This window comes from Protopterus annectens, chromosome 10.part0 (genome assembly GCF_019279795.1).
Source record: "Protopterus annectens isolate FY-2018-M chromosome 10.part0, PAN1.0, whole genome shotgun sequence".
Classification (NCBI taxonomy): domain Eukaryota; kingdom Metazoa; phylum Chordata; order Ceratodontiformes; family Protopteridae; genus Protopterus; species Protopterus annectens.
This window is the reverse complement of record NC_056744.1, coordinates 288,482,112-288,502,752: the sequence shown is the minus strand read 5'-3', so window position 1 is coordinate 288,502,752 and position 20,641 is coordinate 288,482,112. Positions and strand designations below refer to the sequence as shown.

Genomic DNA, 20,641 nt, shown 5'->3' with positions numbered 1-20,641 from the left:
GTAGTGTCCACAGTTGTGGATGTCCACTTTGTTTTTGGTATGAGTATGCATATTCTGCAGTCATCTGGGATACACATTTCTCTCCACACTGCTATGAGTACTTTTAGGAGACAGTTCTCTCCTAGCTCACCCAGCATCTTTATCATATCCGCTGTGACATCATCTGATCCTGCTGCTTTCCCTGACTTAATCTTCCTTAGTGCTGTTCTTACTTCTTCTAGGGTGGGCTCCTCTTCTTCTCTCATTTAGGCTGTTTCTAGAACAGTACAACTTCTGTGGGGTTTTCTTCATTCAGAAACTGCTGGAAATACTCCTTCCAGCTGCCTTTGATATACTGTGGACAAGTGAGCAGGTTGTTGCCGGCATCCCTTATGAAGAGTGTCTTACTATCTTATTTATCTTTCTGTATTTGCCTTACAACCTAATATAGTTTCTTTGTGCCACATACTGATTCACTTTCCAGAAGCTGGTAGAGTGCCTCCAATGCCATGTTCTTTGTTATTGCAACTCCTTTCTTAGTTTCTTTGTTAGCCAACCAGTATTCCATCCTAGCCTGATTAGTCTTTTCTATCTCCCATTTTTTTCAAGAAACTCCTTCTTTCTTTTGACTTTTTCCTGGACTTCTGAATCCCACCACCAGCTTTCCTTATATACCTTATTTCCATACCTGACTGAGACACATATCAGTTCTGTAATCTTCACACTTGCTGTTTTGAGGTGCTGCCAATCTTCTTCAAGTCCACCTATTTCCTCCTCTTCTTGGGATGTTAGAGCCCTGATTAATTCCTTGAACTGTTGTACCTTCTCTCCAGTCAACTTCCAGGTCTTCAGCCTGGTCTCTGTTGACCTTAGAGCCTTCTCTGACCACTGCTTGCAGCTGACTGTAGACAAACTACCATCAGACTGCCTAAAAATGGCCACAGAAGTCATAGTCTTCCCTGTGCCCATATTAATTAATAGGTCCATAGCAGAAAAATACATCCCATTACCATGGAAAAAATCCTACATCATACCATTGCACAACATCTTTCCCCCTCTCCAAAATATTAGAGAAATGCATCCATATTCAGCTGATGCAATACCTAACCTCAAATAACCTGCTGTCAGAAACACAACATGGCTTTAGGTCCCAGCACAGCACCAGTACTGCTCTACTACATTTTACCAATATAATACACCAACATAGAAACAATGTTTCTGACATGTCAAAGGCATTTTATACTGTATCACACCAGCAACTGCTCATTTGACTCTCTTCAATAAGACTTTCAACGTACTCCTTGCTGTAGTTCCTTAGTTACTTATCTGGAAGGCAACATGTCATTAAATGGCAACAAACCTACGGATCCTTTCAACCAGTTACTACAGGCATCTCTCAGGGCTCTATCCTGGGCCCTCTCCTATTTAATGTATTTATTAATGACCTCCACACTTCCACTCACCATGGTAGTTTAGTTCAGTATGCAGATGACTCGACATTAATATGTGCAGCCTCAACAATAAATAAGCTCTAAGACATTACCCAAAAATATTTCTCCTTTGTAGAAACCTGGCTCAAAGAATCAAACCCCCTACTCATCCCTAAGTTAATGCTTTTTACCTCAAAAAGTTGCCAAAATCAAAAGCAACTTTTTACCATAAAGTCAGCAAATAATGCTGTCATTGAAACTGTAACTCACAGTAAACTTCTAGGTGTTGTAATAGATGACAGTCTCAAATATGACCACCATATACTGCATATCATAAAATCTACACACCAGAAACTAGGCTCCCTTTATAGGATCAATGGATTCCTTACAGATACTGCAAGGAAAAACTCTAGCCACCACCTTCTTATTTCCAGCTGTCTTATACGCCACTCCTGTCCTAACGAACTTAAATGATACTCCCTAACTACAGCACACAAACTCATTCATCATCCAGAAAAATGCCCTGCACTAATTAATTTATTACTGACCTACTGTCCAGCAAGGGACCTCTGCTCTAGTAACAAATCCTTATTACTTACAAATAAGTGAAATAATAATGTTGCAGAAGACTTGCTCTACTCCCACTACATTGCTAAAATCTGGAATACTGCAGTATCCCCACAAAAGTAAAATTCTCCAACAAACTCAGTAGTTTTAAATCACTGCTTAAACAACATCTTAACTGATCCTGGTCCTGCACATGCTAATCGCCAGTTTCAGACTTTGTGCTCACTGTATGATACTTTCCAAATACTCTCCATAAACAGAATACACTCAACCTCTCACTGAAATGACAAAACAATTTTTATACATAACTGCTACCTGTACAATCCACTAAAATGCACATAGGTTCATAGGTTGGTACTAGGCTATCGGCCCTAGGGCATATACAAGCCTAGCCATAACAATTCCTTGGCTATTTCTTCCCACAGTATCTACTTCCCTGGACTCCTGTCTAGCAGGATGACTGATGTGATCCATGGGGTGAATTTCCTATCTTCCATCCAATCATCAAGGTTGATTTTGAAGAGGGACAAAGAGGTGCTCTGCTTGACATGTATGGGCAGTCTGTTCCAGAGTCTGAGGAGTCTCTGGGTCAGGAACTTAGCCCTCCAGCATGTTTTGTTCATTGTGATGACAAGGTTTAGAGCCCTGAAGCATGTGTCTTTGAGGGATTGGAATTTCTTTAAGTGTAGCATGTCCAGCAGCTCTGGGTTTGACATGGCCTTGTATATTAAGCAGAGATCGCCTCTGAGTAGACGATACGCGACAAAGTATAGGTGGAGTTTTTTTAGACGGTCAGCATAGGGCATCTGCTTTAGGCCTGTGATTCTTTTAGTGAGGTATTTCTGCGGCCTTTCCAGTTGTTGCAGAGGTCTTGAGGTACATACCAAATGGACTTTCTCTTTAGTAACTTCCACCTCTATAAAATCTTAGAATGTATAAATGTATCTACCGTTTGTGTATCAATGTAGAGAGAAATGTAGCTACTTTGTGTTTAACTGGAACTTATTGTAATGCAATGTAAGCAAATGGAACTTTCCCCCTGGGCCTCTGCTGAAAATGAGTATTATCCAGTCAGATGTTCCCAGCAAACAAAGACAAATAAATAAATAATAAATATAGTCCAGTGAGGTATGTCTTAAGTTATTTATGCTCACATGGACTATGAACATGTCATACTGGTACTTGTGGTTTAAAGACCTAAGTGCATTCTTCTCCTCTTTAGTCTCGTAAGGGGGACATCATTATGTTTTACAATGGAATCCCCAATACCTAGAATGTTTCGGTGTACTTGTTGTTTCTTGTGAATGTCTTCCTTTCTTTCTTTTATTTCCCTCTCTGTGCTATGAATTCTCAGATTGCTGAATACTTCTATCCGGAAGTCCAAAGTTGTCAGTGACATTATTTTGTTAAATAGGGGTTGAGTGATCTTTACAGACTACAGATAAATGTTTTCTTAACTGTTTTCCATTTGCTTTGTGCCTAACATTATTTATCTCATCAGCCCAGTCATTAATATATGAAACAACAGTTCCCCAGGCCATGCCAACTGCACAAGTGTAATCGTTATCAGTAAGTATAGATTTATTACTAATAATGGTAAGCAAATCATCCATGACATGAGGAACACAGATCACCAGTGTTATCAAGTGTTACCTTTAAATAAACACAGTATTTATTACACTGTACGAGATATTTGTGCTTTAGCAAATCATTAATTGCATACTCATTTAAAGAATCCATATTCAGCTGCAAATGAACAAAAAATTCTAAAAGAAAAGAATAACCAGAATCACTTACCACAGAAGTCAAAGAGAACTTAAATCGACTTCGGTGAGAAGAGCCACACAAACAATATACAATTAAATATTAAATGAAGTACAGTAAAGTTGATGCTCTAACAGTACAAGTTGTGAAAGTCACACAAAAGCTGGAATTCTTTTACATCTCACAGGAATGCTCTCAGTAGCTTCTGCTCACTAACACTCACAGTTGCACTTCTTTTTAAAAGTAAAGATCGATAAATCACAAACCAAGACAGGAGTGTTACAGTAACTTGAGTGCAAGAGTAACTTAGCAGATTCTGGCTCCAGATAAGCAACTATCTGTTATCTTCTTGTTTAGTCTGGTGATGCCCATCTGTATGTTGTACAACTGTATCTCTTATGATGAGTTGTGGGTAATGTGTTTTCTTGTCTTATGGGCTTAGCTCTTGGGTATAGGCATATGTATGGTGTTTAGTGCTGCTTTTGGTGACTGCTTTAGAGATTGCTGAGGGTAGACACTGCCGTTTATATGCTTAGGAGATCTTTGAGGTTTGGGAAGATTGCTTTTTAGTGTGTCAGCATACGTTGGTTTATGTGAGTTGTGGATGTAGTACGTGTCTGTTCTTAACATCCTTGTTTGCATGGGAGATTTTTCCTCAAAAACCCCATTATCTACCATGCTGGCTATGGCGACATTTGGAAATTGCATATTCATGTTGTTCGGACATGTATTTGGAAGGGCTACTGTAAGTCATAGACTGGGTTATAAAGAGGTCTCCTTAGGTAGTCTCTGGGGTTTGACAATACACAGGTTAGATTGTGCTAAGATTTGATAGTAGTGCTGTTTAATGTGCTAATTAGCTACTCTAAGCATGTCTCTGTGTAATGGCTTTGTTTTAGCCACACTAAGTTATAGAATTCAGTTCTAATGGAAGTTTTACAGAAATAATATACTTTTTGGACATTTGTGTCTGAACAGGGCACTGCTGTCCTGTTTATATAATAAGACCAAGAAAGTTTGCTTGCGAGTGCAATGCTACAGCAAAAGACCTTAAACAAACTACCTTGACAGGCAATTTCAAGTCTTAGGGACCTTTGGAATGATTTAAAGGCAAAATTAACAAATAAAGCAAAAGTAAAGTAGTAGCACTCTAAACAGTTAACTGAAGTACAAAACAATAAAACAGAGCTCGTATTAGTCACATATGGAGCAGGATTAGCTTAGCAACCCCTCAAGGTGTGTTGAGGGCACCAAGTAGAGGGGAACTCTGTGAGAATGACCAGGAGATAATCAGTAGGAAGGGAGTTTTACTCAAATGCAACACTGCTTTTCTCAGTGGCCACATAGTGTTATGGATATATGGGAAACAATGGGCAGAAAAATACATGAATAGGTTATACAACAGACAATAGCAATGGGGGGGGGGGGGCTTTGGAAGTCAGATTACCATAAGAGGAGGAATCAAGAGAAACAAGCTTTTAAAAGCACAATAAAAGAAGGGTGAGTAGGTTGGGGAATATTCAAACTAGAGCTCTGTTTCTGTGGTTAGAATTTCAGAAACTTTTAGTTAATGTCTTGTTGAGGGTTGTAGCAGACTCAAACAACAGGGGAAAAGCCAGAAGCAATGTAAACAGAAATGTACTAGAATCCATCTTTAATCAGGTGTATACATTTATAAGAAGTACTAAAGAAATCCTGCAGCAGAATTTATATTACTGCCACTATTGCAATCCCAACACAGACTATGTTACCAGACTATGCAGACATTTGCCAGCAATGCTGTAATAAATGAGCAAATAAACTCAAACTGGGCAGGTAGATCACAGTCCTGCCACAACTGTGAAAGAAGCTGCAAGACTGATTGAGGAGCCAGACAGGATTCAAATTCAAAATACAAAAGCTACCTTTTGCATGTAATTCTTACTTATAGAAAGAGAAGTGCAGTAGAATGTATAAACAATGCTAAAATTTTGCAGTAATACATAGTCTTCACACACAATTGCAAATAAAGCTACAATACTAAGGCAGCAGAGCAAACTAAAAAGAAAAGTAAACAGATAACTTTTTTTGGTAAAACATGGATAAAAATAAAAAATATCATCTCAAAGGTCACAATTAGTGCATTTTAAAATATTTCAACAGAATTTAAATAAAAGCTTTTTTTCTTCCCTTTTGATGAAAAGCTTGTATTTCATACCTCTCAGAGTCTTGAACAAAAGATCTGATTACATCATATTTTTTTCCTTATTTTGTGTGGCTCACAACATTATGAACCACCTCCCCCCATTCAAAAGTCATGCAGATTGTTTATTCAAGAGTGCTGATTAATAGTCTGTGATGGCGAGAATTCTGGTGGCACTTGTAGTCTGTGATTGTGAAGTTACACTTGCATCAGAGATTGCATGCATGGAAAATAAAGTCTGTCTTTGGCATTTGATATCAAAGCCAAAATTGCAACTTCTGAGAGATTTCACCACTCAGTTATTAACATTCCTTTGTTTCTTGCAGATGAATCATCATGCCCCCGAGGGGGTCATATTCATTTATCAAATCTGAACTGCTATTGGTTAAACCCAGTTCATGAGTCATGGCAAAATGCCAGACGAATATGCCGTCAGACATCAGGAGCAGATCTGGCAAGGGTGAAAAACCAAGATGTTCAGAATTTTATCTATGGAGTTTTCTCCATGTGAGTACAATTGCATGGTTTTCCTTCATCATTTGATACATGTTTTGTACTTCAGTGATTTGTATTTTCTTTGCTGACTTATGAGTATTCTGTATATATTGTATGGTGTATAAATTCTATTCACAGGAGCCTACTCTTGTCTGACTTGCTAGTGAAATCACCAATTCTCATTTAAAACATTTTTGTGAAAATAAAATAGTTTCATTTCAAGGCTGAATTATAGCTATTAAAATTCCAAGTTTTAAAAACTCCTTCTGTTGCTGCTGCATTGTCTTCCTACTAACCCTAAACATGGCAAATTACGTGGATGTCAGTTGTTCAAATAGAACAACTGGAATACTGAATCTCCATCTCTCTGTCTGTCTGCCTCTCTCTGTCTCTCTCCCTATACATTTGAACCAACAAAAGGAAGAACCAGAAAGCAAATCTTGTGCAAGAACCAGGAATTTATTTATTAAAACTCTCGAACCACCAGGTTAAAGCCAAGTACAGACAATCCACTCCACATTAACGTTGTTCACAAAATACGTTTTCGTCACAATACTGGACTTCATCAGATGATCACATTACCCCCAACCATTCCCTTTTATAAGGCTCAATAAAATCATTATTCAATTAGTGTATTTAATTAAATATTTTCTTTAAAACCATTTCAAAAAAATGTCTTTAGATTCATATTTTATATTTCCTATTCATTCTATTAACATATCCCAATAACATAATTAAAATACCATTTAATATATTGCACTTTTAAATATCTTAAAATATTATCACAATTTTAAAAAAAACTTTTTAAAAGATTTTATATAAATCTATTAGAATAAATCATTGTGAAAAACAGATATCCAGTGCCATCTAGTGGCCATTTCATTTATTACAACCATTAAATACATCCAAGGCTCAACAGTTCCCTAAGGTATAGCTGTAAGTGGTCAGTTATTCTAAAACCTTCCTTATTTCTAATTTAGGTTCTTGTGTCTACCTCCTTTGACAAGACCCACCATTAAAAAGGAACCTCTTTAAAAAGTTTGGATAGGGTTAAAGTACTATGAAAACAAGTTTAAATAAATAAAAACGTGGGTAAAATCAATTATAATTTAGCTGCTCTTAGTTTCAAGATAGGTACTATACTAGTATATTCATTTAATCCGGGTGGGTTATAAGCTTCTAACGTCATTTGCCACCACAATTCTCGATATTATAGCCTTTCTCTCTCTATACATTTAGTACAAGTGTTTGCATAGTATTATATGTAACTATACTGTCGACAAATCACCTACTGTTTTTGCACTACATTCACCAAAAAGAAACTTGCCTATCTTTTGCAAAAATCTGTATTGCTGTTATGATTATCATTCTGTTGTTTCTATAGCCTCATTTTTAATGTAGTATGATAGCAACCCATAATGAATATCTTTTGCAAACAATTTTATCAGGACACCATGTAGACAGTGAGACCACTCAAGGGGGTCTGCTAAGAAACAGTGAAAATGTCACTATACACAAAGAAGCAGTCAAAAAATTACAAATGGCTGTTTCTCTTAAATCATTATATTACTGAGACAAGTTTGCATAAGTAAATTAAACTTAGGCATATAAAATAAGTAGCATAAGATTTATAGTTATTAGGAAGATACTGCACTACACTGGCCAGGAAATGACTTAGCTTGGTTTTCCTGTTTTCTTTTTAGCAGCTGGCCTAGTCCAGTTTGTGTGACTCACAACTTTGTATTACTTTGTGTCTACCACCCTCCTCCACCTTAAAACTGCACAGCTCCCCTCCCACTCCTGCTTAATTACAGATGTATCAAAAAACCTGATGCAGAAAGGTACCATCTTTTGACTTAGCTTTTCTGACTTGCTTCATAGGATCCCCAGTAGTGTCCTCACATGTAAGTACTACCTGGTATTGTTTTTGCTTGTGATTCTTATTGCTGTTTTTGTAATGTTCTTCCTAAAGGGATCATTGCAGTGCTTCTGTAACCACTCTGCCTCACCAAGAACTAACTTTAAATGTGTATGTACCCTATTGTAAAATAAAAATATATCCTACACCTACCACTGGGTCTATATTATGTGGTGAAATGCTTAGGTGAGTGAACGCCTAGACACTGACCACATAACGTCGAAGGCCAAAAACAGCAAATGGCCAAATTAACCCAGGGAAAGATTTCCCTTGGCTGTTCACTGTGTTTAGCCATTTTCTCCACTGTAGAGTGATCTCAGAGTTGGTATATTAAGTTAGGGTTGTGTGGGGGGCATAGCCCCCCATGTTGGGGGGTGTGGGGGGACGAAGCCTCCCACTTATTTTGGCTGTAAACTTTTTTTTTGATGGCCGACAGTTCCATTTTCTGGTGGCATTTGCTGTTGTGGGGTTCAATATTATGTGGTCGATATTTAGGTGTTCACTTACCTAAGCATTCGATCACTTAATATAGACCCCCTACCATTGTTGTATATTAACCCTGCATGCATTCGCTAGCAGTCTACCATGGCTTTTATCTCCCTTTACTCTCCTAGGCTCTTTTCCCCTCCTCTGAGTGCTCATAGATTACCATTGTACTTTAGGCCACCAGTTGGCATTGTTCAATCACTACCTATCTTATAATACAAGCCATAAGAACTGTAACTGTTCTATTAATTTACCACTGCCCTGTTTTAGCTCTATTAATACTTACTATATTCTACTAAACTGCTACTGCCCTGTTTTCAGCTCCTATCCCCTGTCAACCCTCTGCACCCTTCTAATGTTACACACACAGTGCCTTATGCCATTGCCTTCTTACCTCTGAGCTAGTTCTCAGCTTCACTGATAACCTTTTGCTGGCTTTCTTCCTTCTCCTTGTCACTACCAGCTCCATTCGACCTGTGGGCTTACTCTGCTTCCCTACCCTGCCCCCAACTACCACCCACCCCCACTACTCCTACTTTTATTTCAACCACTTCCCACCCATTCAAGACAACCATCCAGTCAAAGTCTTCACCTCTTTACCCCTCCTCCTTTCACCATCCAATCAAAGCCTTCCCCTCTTTACCCCTTCTCGTTTCACCCACAGTAATTAAATACATCACCCTTTCACTACCCCCTCTCACCCCACAGCTCTTCTCTCCAACTACAAATCCTCCCATATTAAACTATGTTTTTCTAACCATGTTTTCCTTGCAGTTCCTAACACTCTGAACCCCCATCTCCCTCCTACTACTCCTAACAACTTTATACCATGCCAGCTTCTATACCTCCAATCAGCTTCCACTCTCTACTCCTTACCATGCTCCCACACAAAACCATCTCCTTCCTCACACAATTAATCATTTCTTGTCCATCTCCTCCTCTCTGTTTCAGCTCAACCCATGCACTGTTTTAATCCTAAAATAATTTCCACAACTGCTCAAACACTTACTCTTAAATAAATATTAGACCATCCAGAATACCCTAAATCCAAACCAAAACACACTAAAATAACTTCCTTCAATAACCTTGTCTTAGCTGGAGACATTCACCCCAACCCCGGACCTAACCCTTAAATAACAATTACTCCCTTCCTCTAACCTTTCATCCCCCTACAATACTCTTCAATTTTTCACATTCAATCCCTAGAGTTTCAGCAACAAAGCACATTGGTTTCAAGTATGACTAAGTCATAACCAACCTGACATTGTAGCCATCTCTGAAACTTGGCTCAAACCCCACATCTCTGACTCTGAAATCCTACCCTCTAGATTTCACACTCTTAGATGTGACCACCCAAAGAAAAAAGGCAGAGGTGTTGCATTAATCTATTCCAATCTACTTACCTTAATTCCCCTACTAAACCCCAATCCTAAATTTGCCAATGCAGAACTAACAGCTGGTCTATTAAAAATGAATAATCAGAAAAGCCTCTGTATCATCGCCCTTTATATCCCACCCAGAAATAACATCTCAACCCTTGAAGACATACTCCAATGGGCCTCAGCTGAAATTAACCTTGAAAGTTACATACTAGGTGATGTAAGCATTGACTGGAATAAAATCAACAGCCCCATACCCTCCCTATCCATTAACCTCTTTAACTTTACTCAAGTAACCCACTCCATCACCAGACCCAGTAAAACAAATCCCCCAGGATCGATTCTTGACTGGATCTTAGCCACCCATCCAAATAAAATTACCAACTCTGGCACCATCCCTGACTCAACTTTCATTTACCATGTAACCACTTCCCATCCACACCAACATCAATATATTCAGACCAGCAACCTTAGTAAATTTGACCCCCAAACCTTCTCTAACTAAATCAAACAAATGAATTGGAACATTCTAAAAACCCTTCATCTCGATAAAGCCATAGACCACTTTAATTCTACTTTCCTAGATGCTCTAAATTCCCTAGCTCTACCAAGGAAAACTGAATAAAAACTATAACTGCCCCTTGGCTAACCAAAGAAACAAAGCAAATTATGCATCAAAGAGACAAATCCTGGAAGCTTTACCAAAAGAATAAACTTCCCAAAACCCTTCTCCAATATACACAGCTCTGTAACTTTGCAAAAAAAACAAATCTTTAAAGGCAAAAAATCCTACTACACTAAGCTCCAGTCCACCCATCCCCAAAATCCTAGGCTTTTTTGGAACTCCATAAACTCACTCCTCAACCCAGGCTCAAAAATAACCCCTATCCAGACCCAAGCAAATATGACCTTGAATTAGCCTCACTATTCAACTCTTTCTTTATAGAGTCAGCATCCGACCTAACAAAAACTTTTCCCAACAACAACCCATCTCTCCTACATTTCACCTCATCTAGGTTAGCAAATAATTTCCCCCCTATGTTTGAGCTTAAACCTGTCTCCACTAACTACGTAAAAAGACTTCTATCCAAACTTAAACCCTGCTCCAATGCACCTGACAACATCCCCTCTTCCTTTCTCAGGTCTGCTGCCAATGGTATAGCTCTCCCAATTAGTATCCTAATTAATGGATCCATAAAGGAATCTTATGTCCCTAAACTCTGGCATTCTGCCTTTATTCTTTCCCTCCAGAAGGGAGGGAAAAACACTAACATTTCAAACTTCCGCCCTATAGCTCTTCTCTCTCCAATCTCCAAAATCCTAGAAAAATGCATCCACCTCCAACTTATGCCTTTTCTGATTAAAAAAAAACAACTTTGTACCCCTACCCAACATGGCTTATGAACAGGACATAGCACCATAACAACTCTACTCTCATTCTTAGAAACTGTCAATCAAGCCCGAGATTCTGGGAACTTAGTATCCACAGTGCACCTAGATCTCTCTAAAACATTCAATACTGTTTCCCATAAGCACCTTCTAAGTCACCTCTCAAACCTAAATCACTCCCAAAACACTCTTTCCTGGTTCTCAAGCTATCTGTCAGATAGATCCCAGGCTGTGAAATGGAAAAAAGGCACCTCACCCTTCTTACTCACCCCTACTGGAGTACCACAGGGGTCCAGCCTCAGACCAATGCTATTTAATATCTTATCTTTATCAATAACTTTCACTCTGCTATTCCTAATGCCAAAGTCATCCAATATGCAGATGACTCTACAGTTGTCTGCTCTGCCTCTAACCTCTCTGAACTCCCATCTAAAACTCAGACTGCCTTCTGAACTACTGATTTCTGGATGCACCAAAATCATCTTTCTCTCAATGCTAACAAATCTAAAATATTACTATTCACACCCTCAAAATCTTTCTCTTTTGATAAAAATTCCTTCCAAGTCCTTAGCCAAAGCAATTCTCTGATCTAAGTTATTCCCTTTGCCAAACTACTTGGTGTAACTATAGACGAACACCTCAAGTTTGACATCAATATTCAGCAAAATATAAAGAAAACCCACCAAAAACTAGATAAGCTATACAGGAAAAAACACTTCCTCTCTACTTCTACCAGGCATAATCTGGCCTCCTCTTACCTCCTTCCCTCCTTTCTGTACGGTGCCCCGCTACTAACTAACCTATCCTCTTCCATCATTTCCAAACTTGAAAGCTGTTATAACAAAATTTCTAAATTTGACACCAAAGCCAAACATTCCACTCATCACTGTGTTACCCTCCAATCCCTCAACTGGTTAGAATTCACAAATTACCTGGACTTCCTCCAGCTCACTACAGCACATAAACTAATATTTAATCCAACCAAATGCCCCGCTCTAACATCCTTCCCCCATAGACCTCATATAGAACTCTCAGATCTGAACACCAAAACTTAATTACTGTCCACAAACCTAAACATCCTGCTGGGCAACTTCTCCTCACCTTCTCCTTAGGTAAGAAATGGAACTATCTCCCTTCCACACTAAGGACAATGTCAAACACAAACAACTTCAAAACTCAGGTTTACACCTACCTCTCCTCCAAATGGAAATGGAACTGCATTCTCCCTACCTAGAACTCTTTAACAAAAGCCCCTGGAAGGGTATCCTTCTGAGTTCCTAAGAACCTTACAGCTGGCTATAACCTTCTATAGCTAATTCCCATACAATCTCTCTGTAAATAGTGTAAATAGCTTTTGATTTTAACTGTGTAAATTTGTTAAAATGTATCTGCACAATATTTTTCGACTATGGACAATATTGCTCATGCTTTGTATTATTTTATATGTATTTGTACTTGTACTTTTATTTTTATTGGACTGCTATCTTTACGGTAACCTGTTTCATGGAGATTTTCTCCCTGGGCCTCCACTGAAAATGGGCTCTCTGGGACCATGGACTTCCCCGGTAATCAAACTGGAAATAATAATAATAATAATAAACAAGTTTGTTGGAATAGTTTACCTATGAACCTTCAACAATATCTTTTTTGGGATCACTCTTTAGCAAAAGTATAATTTTGAAACAGAAACAAAAACTTTTTTTTTCAGGGAAAACAAGCCCTTCTGCACCCCCGGGACAAGCTCCCCATAACCCCAAAATTACATTTGCCAACTCCATGGTCACTCTACAGTAATGGAAAGGGACCCCCAACCAAAAAAAGAAAAAACACTACAGCCAGCATGCAAGTACATTACATGGTGATGAAACTCAGTGTGATAAAACATCCCTGCACTGAGGACACACAATGGCATAGTCAGCAATGACTCATAGGTATGCATGTTAGAATACTACACACCTCTGCTAATAATAATACTCAAATCAAAGGTTGCTATTAGTCTGAGACAATGCAAATGCTGTTTGCTTTTTAATTAAAAATGAAGTTATTGCCATGTTAGGTCATTCATTCTAACTGCAGATCCAATAAAAAATCTCTTCAATATGGGCATTTACATGGGCCTTATCAGTCACTGATTATCAACATCACCTTTTAGCCTGGAGCTCTAGTTCTTGGTCTGAACAAAAGCAAGCATTTAAAGTTTAGTTTTCAGATGCAAATAGCAAGAATACTCCACCAAGGCATCACCTCATCATCATTATTTTTTTTCTTATCACAAATGTATTGGATGGGTAGACACACATTTATACCAGGGTTATCATGCGTGACGCTGTGACGCTGGTACTGTTAAGTATTCATAAAGCTTGGCAAGAACTTTTAAGTGTGTCTACTTAAAAGTATATATGACTGGACCTCATATGGTCCCTTTGATCATTTCCCTAGCATTGATTTAATGTTCATAATCAAACCATAACAATAGCAAAAACAATGAAAAATATCTTGATCTTACTGTTCGGATTTTCTGTCGTTTGATTTTTGTAGTTGTTCAATACTACTTTTTCTGTAAAAGTGCATATTATCTTCTTGTAGTGTTTGTTGCTTTATTTTTGTGTTATAGTCAGTGTTTGGTTGATGTAAGTTAATGAGTTGTAGATCTGTTAGCACAACACAAGCCAGCTCAGCCCGAGTTAACTCCTATTAATCACCGGAGGCAGATTTCTCACACTTGGACATTGAGTTATAGTTAGAAACTCAATTGCTTTTTCAAACCTGATATTCAAATTTTCCCATGACCAGATTAATAAGGGGTCCAAAGGAACTACAGCCTTAGGTTTGCATGTCTGAAATAGGCCTTGCTGGTTCTACTCCTAATTTAGTCTGAAAATCTTTGCTATTGTCACAGCAAATAAATTGGCCTGTTGTAAATTTCAGTTCCAGTTTCACGTGGCTCATAATGCAGCACTGGCTGTAATTTAAAATGCTGTATCAGAGATGGCTGCTAATAAATATTGAAGGAAGCTAATTAAAAAGAGATGCTGATAATAGTCAAAGGTAGGCAGTCACAAGCACTGCCATAAGCTAGTGGAGATAAAAAAACCACAGTAAATGATCTTCACAACACAGGGTTGTCTCTCTGTCCCTATAAAATGACATCACAGAAGTGAAAGCCTTGACTGTAGAACAATATCATGCAGCATGGCAATCCCCATTCTCAGACCATTTTGGGTATAATAAATAGGAAAAAATTATAATAACTACTTACATTGATACAACATTGGCAATGCAGGAAAGTTCAACATATTCTGCAAAACATGTTTTTTCAGTTTTTGGGAGTGTCCTTTATTGTCTTATTCCAAAACAGATGTAGCCAACATATATAATAGTGCTTAAGTTTTCTGATTTTTTTTTTTTTTTTTGGTCAGGTCTCTGCTTAGTTTTTGACTTAAGAACTCATAGTAAGGATTTGTGTTCCCTCCACATTCTGTGATTATTACTACTCACACTCCACTAGATTATAATGCCTAGGAAGTCTGGAAAGGTTATAGTGGAGTGCAGCTGGAAACAACCGCAGAAGTGGGGGGGGGGGGTACACAAATCCTTGGTATGAAGGAGGAGCATTCAATGTGTGCAAAATTTAAAACAGATTATGGGGTGCCATTCTGTCTACAATACCCAAACTGTTTATCTGTACAGCTACTAAAAACTGGAGCAGCAATACTTCAATTAATTGTTTGCATTCTGTGCCATACAGTAAAATTAGTGGTGCCTTCATCACTGCTGTTACCTTCATTTAGCATTTTGGGAAGCAGTGTTACTGCACTGTATGCCATAAGAGCCTCTGTTTATTTGAGTCTTTAGTTGCCTTCACTTTGTGATATATGCTTGCTTCCTTCTCTGCAAATGCCATTTTCCTAGCTACCTTTTTATGCATGTCTGCAATGATGTCACCTTCCCACGCCGGTATCTTTTTCTTCCTTGCCTGTGAAAATTCTAAGATGAAGAAATCTTTCAGTGTTTCTGCATGATCTCTACCTTCCTCAAGCTTCTTTCCTTTTTCCACCATGGCAGCATCTGTACAAGTCCTTGTATGCTCCCCAGTGCAGCTGAAGCATTTATTTAACCATTTCTTAACTCCTCCTACCATATCTTAACTTACTTGAAGTATGGAATTACATTTGTTCCATCTTTCAGTGGCTTCTTCATAGGCTTCCTTTTTCATCTACCTAACATACCCAGATTCACAGACACACACACACACATGAACCCCACAAGTGTGCATTTAACTTTCTTTTCTGTTTACTTATTTGTTAGTTTAAGTTATTTTTTTTTTAATTAGTTGCATGTTCTGACTCTTAATGTGGATCAGCATATGTTTAAAATATTCTAAACCCTTTGACCACTCAGAGGGATTGTTTTAATCTTAAACTAATTTTGATTTAAACCAATTCTTTCTATATCCTTCTTATCCATACTCTGCTGAGTTTAACTGGCTTACTTTTTCACATTTATTCTCAGATGCCTTCCAAACTTTCAGGCAATGCCTTATTTTGGTGAGCTACATATACACTGTTACTTTTTCTCTATTTTTGTCAGTACTCTAAACAAAATCTGATTTCAAACCTCTAGTTTTACTGTGAATTGAATATATTATATGATATATTTTCATGGTAAAATATCTTTGAACTTCTCTTATTGAATGTACTTTTAGGTTCATAGGTATATACTAGGCTAATGATCACTAAAGGCTCTTAAAAGCTTAGCCACGTAATCCAATTGTGATCTACAAATATGATTTCAATTTGATTTATAGGGGGTGATTTCCTGACTACCTCTGTCCGTCAGAGATATTGGAGCCAGACCAGGGGTGAATTTCTGATTATTCATCCATAGGTCCAAGGTGCTCTAAAATAGAGATAGGGAGGAACTCTGCTTCAATGGATGGGAAGCCTATTCCAGAGAATGGGAATTCTCTGAGAAATATGTCTGTCTCCAACTTGTCCTATTTATATTGAAAGCAAAATTTAGATCTTTTAATCTAGTAGTTCTGATGCTGTTTGTTATGTGGATGTGCAAAAGATTCACCAAAACAGGGTATCTTGTATGTCAGACAAAGATCACCTCTCAGAAGTCTGTACGATACTAAGTAAAAATCGCTTTCAGGCTATCTGCATAGGACGTTGTGTTTACTCCCTGTATTCTTTTTGTAAGAAACATTTGTGGACATTCCAGTTGCTGCATGTGTCTGGTCAGGTACACAACAAAGGGGGCATTATACTCTATGATGGCTCTGATGAGGGCTAAGTACAGTGGTATGATGACCTCTGTGGACCTAGATGCCATGCCCTTGCTTACAGGTTGAGCAACATAAAGTATTTTCTTACTAACTTGGATTAATTTTGATCAAAGGATAGGTTTCTATCTACATGAGTTCCCAGATTCCTGACTAGTGAATCAACTTTTAAGGTTGTTTTATTGATAATAGGGGAGGAAGACTTCTCAAAAGGTACTTTAATACACTTCTTGGTGTTGAGTTTTAAACCATGGGTTTGGCACCAAGCTTTTGTCTGTATTAGACCTTCCTGAAGGGTGTTCTTGTCTTGGGGAGATTCAATGACTGCTCCCAGTTTGCAGTCATCTGCAAACTTGGTTAGCTAAAATCCTTTCACATTGGCTTTGACATCCAAAAAGTAAATGCCAAAGTACAGTGGGCCTAGTACAGAGCTTCAGGAGACTCCACTGGTGACCGTCCTCTTTGCGGAGGTGTCCTCACCGATTCTAACCTGCTGGGTCCTACGAGTGAGCCAGCTAGCTATCCATCATGTTATAAAGGGGTTTATACCTAGTTCAGTAAGTTTGTTGACAATGCATTTGTGAGGCATTGTATCAAATGCCTTAGCCAGATCTAGGTAGGGGTCTGCACAGCCCACCAGATTCAGTAAGCATGAACTTCCTTTGACAAGTCAAACTAAGATGGATTCAGTGTCTAGAGGTCTCCTATGTCATTTTGATGATTTCCGTGATAATTCCTTCCATGGCTTTACAAATAAGACTAGTCAGTCTAATGGGTCTGTAGTTTCCAGGTTCTGTTGAAGGTCATCCTTTATGAAGGGGATGACCAATGCAGTCCTACATTCATGTGGCACAAAGTCTGTTTATAGGTTCATAGGTTCATAGGTAGGTACTAGGCTATCTGCCCAAGGGCCTAAGTAAGCCTAGCCAACAAGGTTCCCTGGCTTATGCCACCCAAGAAAGTTATTTTCCTGTGTCCTTGTCGGGCAGAGCCACAGAAGTGATCCCCGGGGTGTATTTCCTATTTCCCATGCACTCATCATGATTTTTCTTGAAGAGTGCTAATGAGGAACTTTGCTTGACATAGATGGGTAGCTTGTTCCAGAGTATGGGAAGTCTCTGGGACAGGAATCTATCCATCCAGCATGTCCTGTTTATTGTGGTGACAAGGTTTAGGTCCCTAGAGCAAGTAGCTCAGAGGGATTGGGATTTCTTTAGGTGTAGCATGTCCAACAGCTCTGGGTTTAACATAGCTTTATATGTTAGGCAGAGATCACCTCGGAGTAGGCAATATGCTACGGAGTAAAGCTGGAGTTTTTTGAGACGGTCAGTGCGGCATCTGTTTGAGGTGAGTAATCCTCTTTGTGAGGTACTTCTGTGGCCTTTCCAGCTGCTGCAGATGCTTTGTGATGTACATTCCAAAACGGGCATTGTACTCTATAATGGGTCTAATGAGTGTCGAGTAGAGGGGAACCATGGGACAGGAATCTATCCATCCAGCATGTCCTGTTTATTGTGGTGACAAGGTTTAGGTCCCTAGAGCATGTAGCTCAGAGGGATTGGGATTTCTTTAGGTGTAGCATGTCCAACAGCTCTGGGTTTAACATAGCTTTATATGTTAGGCAGAGATCACCTCGGAGTAGGCAATATGCTACGGAGTAAAGCTGGAGTTTTTTGAGACGGTCAGTGCGGCATCTGTTTGAGGTGAGTAATCCTCTTTGTGAGGTACTTCTGTGGCCTTTCCAGCTGCTGCAGATGCTTTGTGATGTACATTCCAAAACGGGCATTGTACTCTATAATGGGTCTAATGAGTGTCGAGTAGAGGGGAACCATGACCTCTACTGTGGCAATGTGATTATCAAAGGAGAGACTACTGTCCACCTGGATACCAAGGTCTCTTACCACACATTTGGCATTAAGTAGACTGCCACCTATGTGGTAGTTCATGGGTACAGAGTTTTTACCAAAGGGGATGACAATGCACTTTTTGGCATTGAGCTTGAGGCCATGGCTAAGACTATAGTTTAAGACTATAGTTAAATAATGAATACAGGGGTCCTGATAAGTCGCATTTTAGACTGGTCAGGAGGCATCCTGTTATCTTATTAGGTCCCACTGAGTCCATGTTCTTGATTTTAGTAAGTGCAGCCAGTACATGCTCCTTAGTTTTAGTTGGAAGGGTTATGCTTTAGAATATTATGAGGGGATGGTCAGAGGGTGAGAAGGGGATAAAGTTGGAACTGATTTTGTGTGCTAACAAGTTTGCTATATTGCCAGGCTCAGTGAATGAGGCACCATCAACTGCCAGTTCAGCAGATTGTTGTGTTCTGCTCTTAAGGTTTCTGGCATACCTGTAGAAGGTGTTATGGTTATCTTGCACCTGGAAGGATGTGCTAACCTCAAAGGTGGCTTTGCTTGACCTAATGAACCCTCCAAGTTGCTTATTTACATTGATGAGAGAGTTTTTATCTTTATGGGAATTACCCTTCCTGATATTTGCCATAATTTTTCCCTTTTGTTCTATATCCTGTTTAATTTGGAATGCCACCAGGGTGGTTTGTTTCTGGGGATCATTCTAGGATTACTTCTGGTAGGTACAGCAGCCTCTATGCAGCCATTCAGGTGGTTGTACATATTGTCTGAGAACAATTCAGCATAAGCTGGTGTGTTTTCAGAGTCTGGGAAGTTGACAAACCATCACTTAATGACAGGTAATTTGCATTGGAATATTTCCTAACCGTTACTGGTTTTAATGGGATTACAAAGTTGATTTTGATTTCAAAGGACAGAACTTTATCGTCAGACCTTACCATGGAGGACGGGACATTGGGAGGGTGCAGTGTTCTCCCATATTTGTGAATACAAGGCCCAGCATGCTGGAGCCTGTAGTGGGCGCACTCACTGTTTGTTTGAGCGTGCTGTATTTAGTGAGGATGGGACAGACACAGAATGTAAGCAGGAAAATGGTAAGCAGAATATAAAATATAAAATACAGCTTCTAGAAATCTACAAATCTAAAAAAGCAATTGGACATTATCTTTTCAGCTCCTCTATTGCCTCATAATGGAACAAACTCCTGTTACCCCTGAGAGTTATCTCTAACGTTTATGAATTTATGAAAACGTTTAAATTACACCTTCATAGTTCCTGGTCTTGTCTCTGTAATTATCCAACATGAATCCCTCCCCTTAATAGGACTCCTTCTCCTTCTTCCTTCTGTCCTCTTACTAGACTCCAGCTTAGTCTTTGTTCCTTCTTCTTCTTTCTTTTCTGTTCCCTAATCTTTCCTTCTTCTAGTAGTTTTCTTACTCTTACTTTTTTTACGTCTTTTTCCTGTAATTTCTTCTTCTTCTTCTTCTTACCTTGCCTTTTATTGTAAATATTTGACATGACCTGTAACATTCTATATTTACTGTTATATTGTAATATTCTTGTAAATACTTTTTGTATTTCTACTGTTAAATATTTTTGCTTAATTCTATTTGGAGATTTTCTCCCCGGGCCACTACTGAAAATGGACTATACCCAGTTGGACACCCCGGTTAACAAATGTCAAATAAATAAATTAATTAATAGAAACACTGAAGCACAAGCTAGAACAGAGACAATTCTCTTACTGTCAAACTTCTACTACAGTTTAAGGCAACAGACTATGCAGAAATTTAGCAGTAACACTGTTTATGAGAAAATGCAGTAATAAATTATTTGGGCACAAATCTGGTATTAGAAGTACTCAGTTCTGCTATGACCGTGAATTAAACTACAA

At 38.7% G+C, this 20,641-nt stretch overlaps 1 protein-coding gene across 1 annotated transcript in view; it reads left to right on the top strand.

The window, feature by feature from the left end:
• The window catches only part of LOC122814129 (polycystin-1-like), a 1,441,736-nt gene that overhangs the window by 186,202 nt on the left and 1,234,893 nt on the right, over positions 1-20,641 (top strand). The window contains 1 exon segment of the mRNA XM_044086744.1: positions 6,249-6,429. Coding sequence (XP_043942679.1) covers positions 6,249-6,429 — 181 coding nt within the window.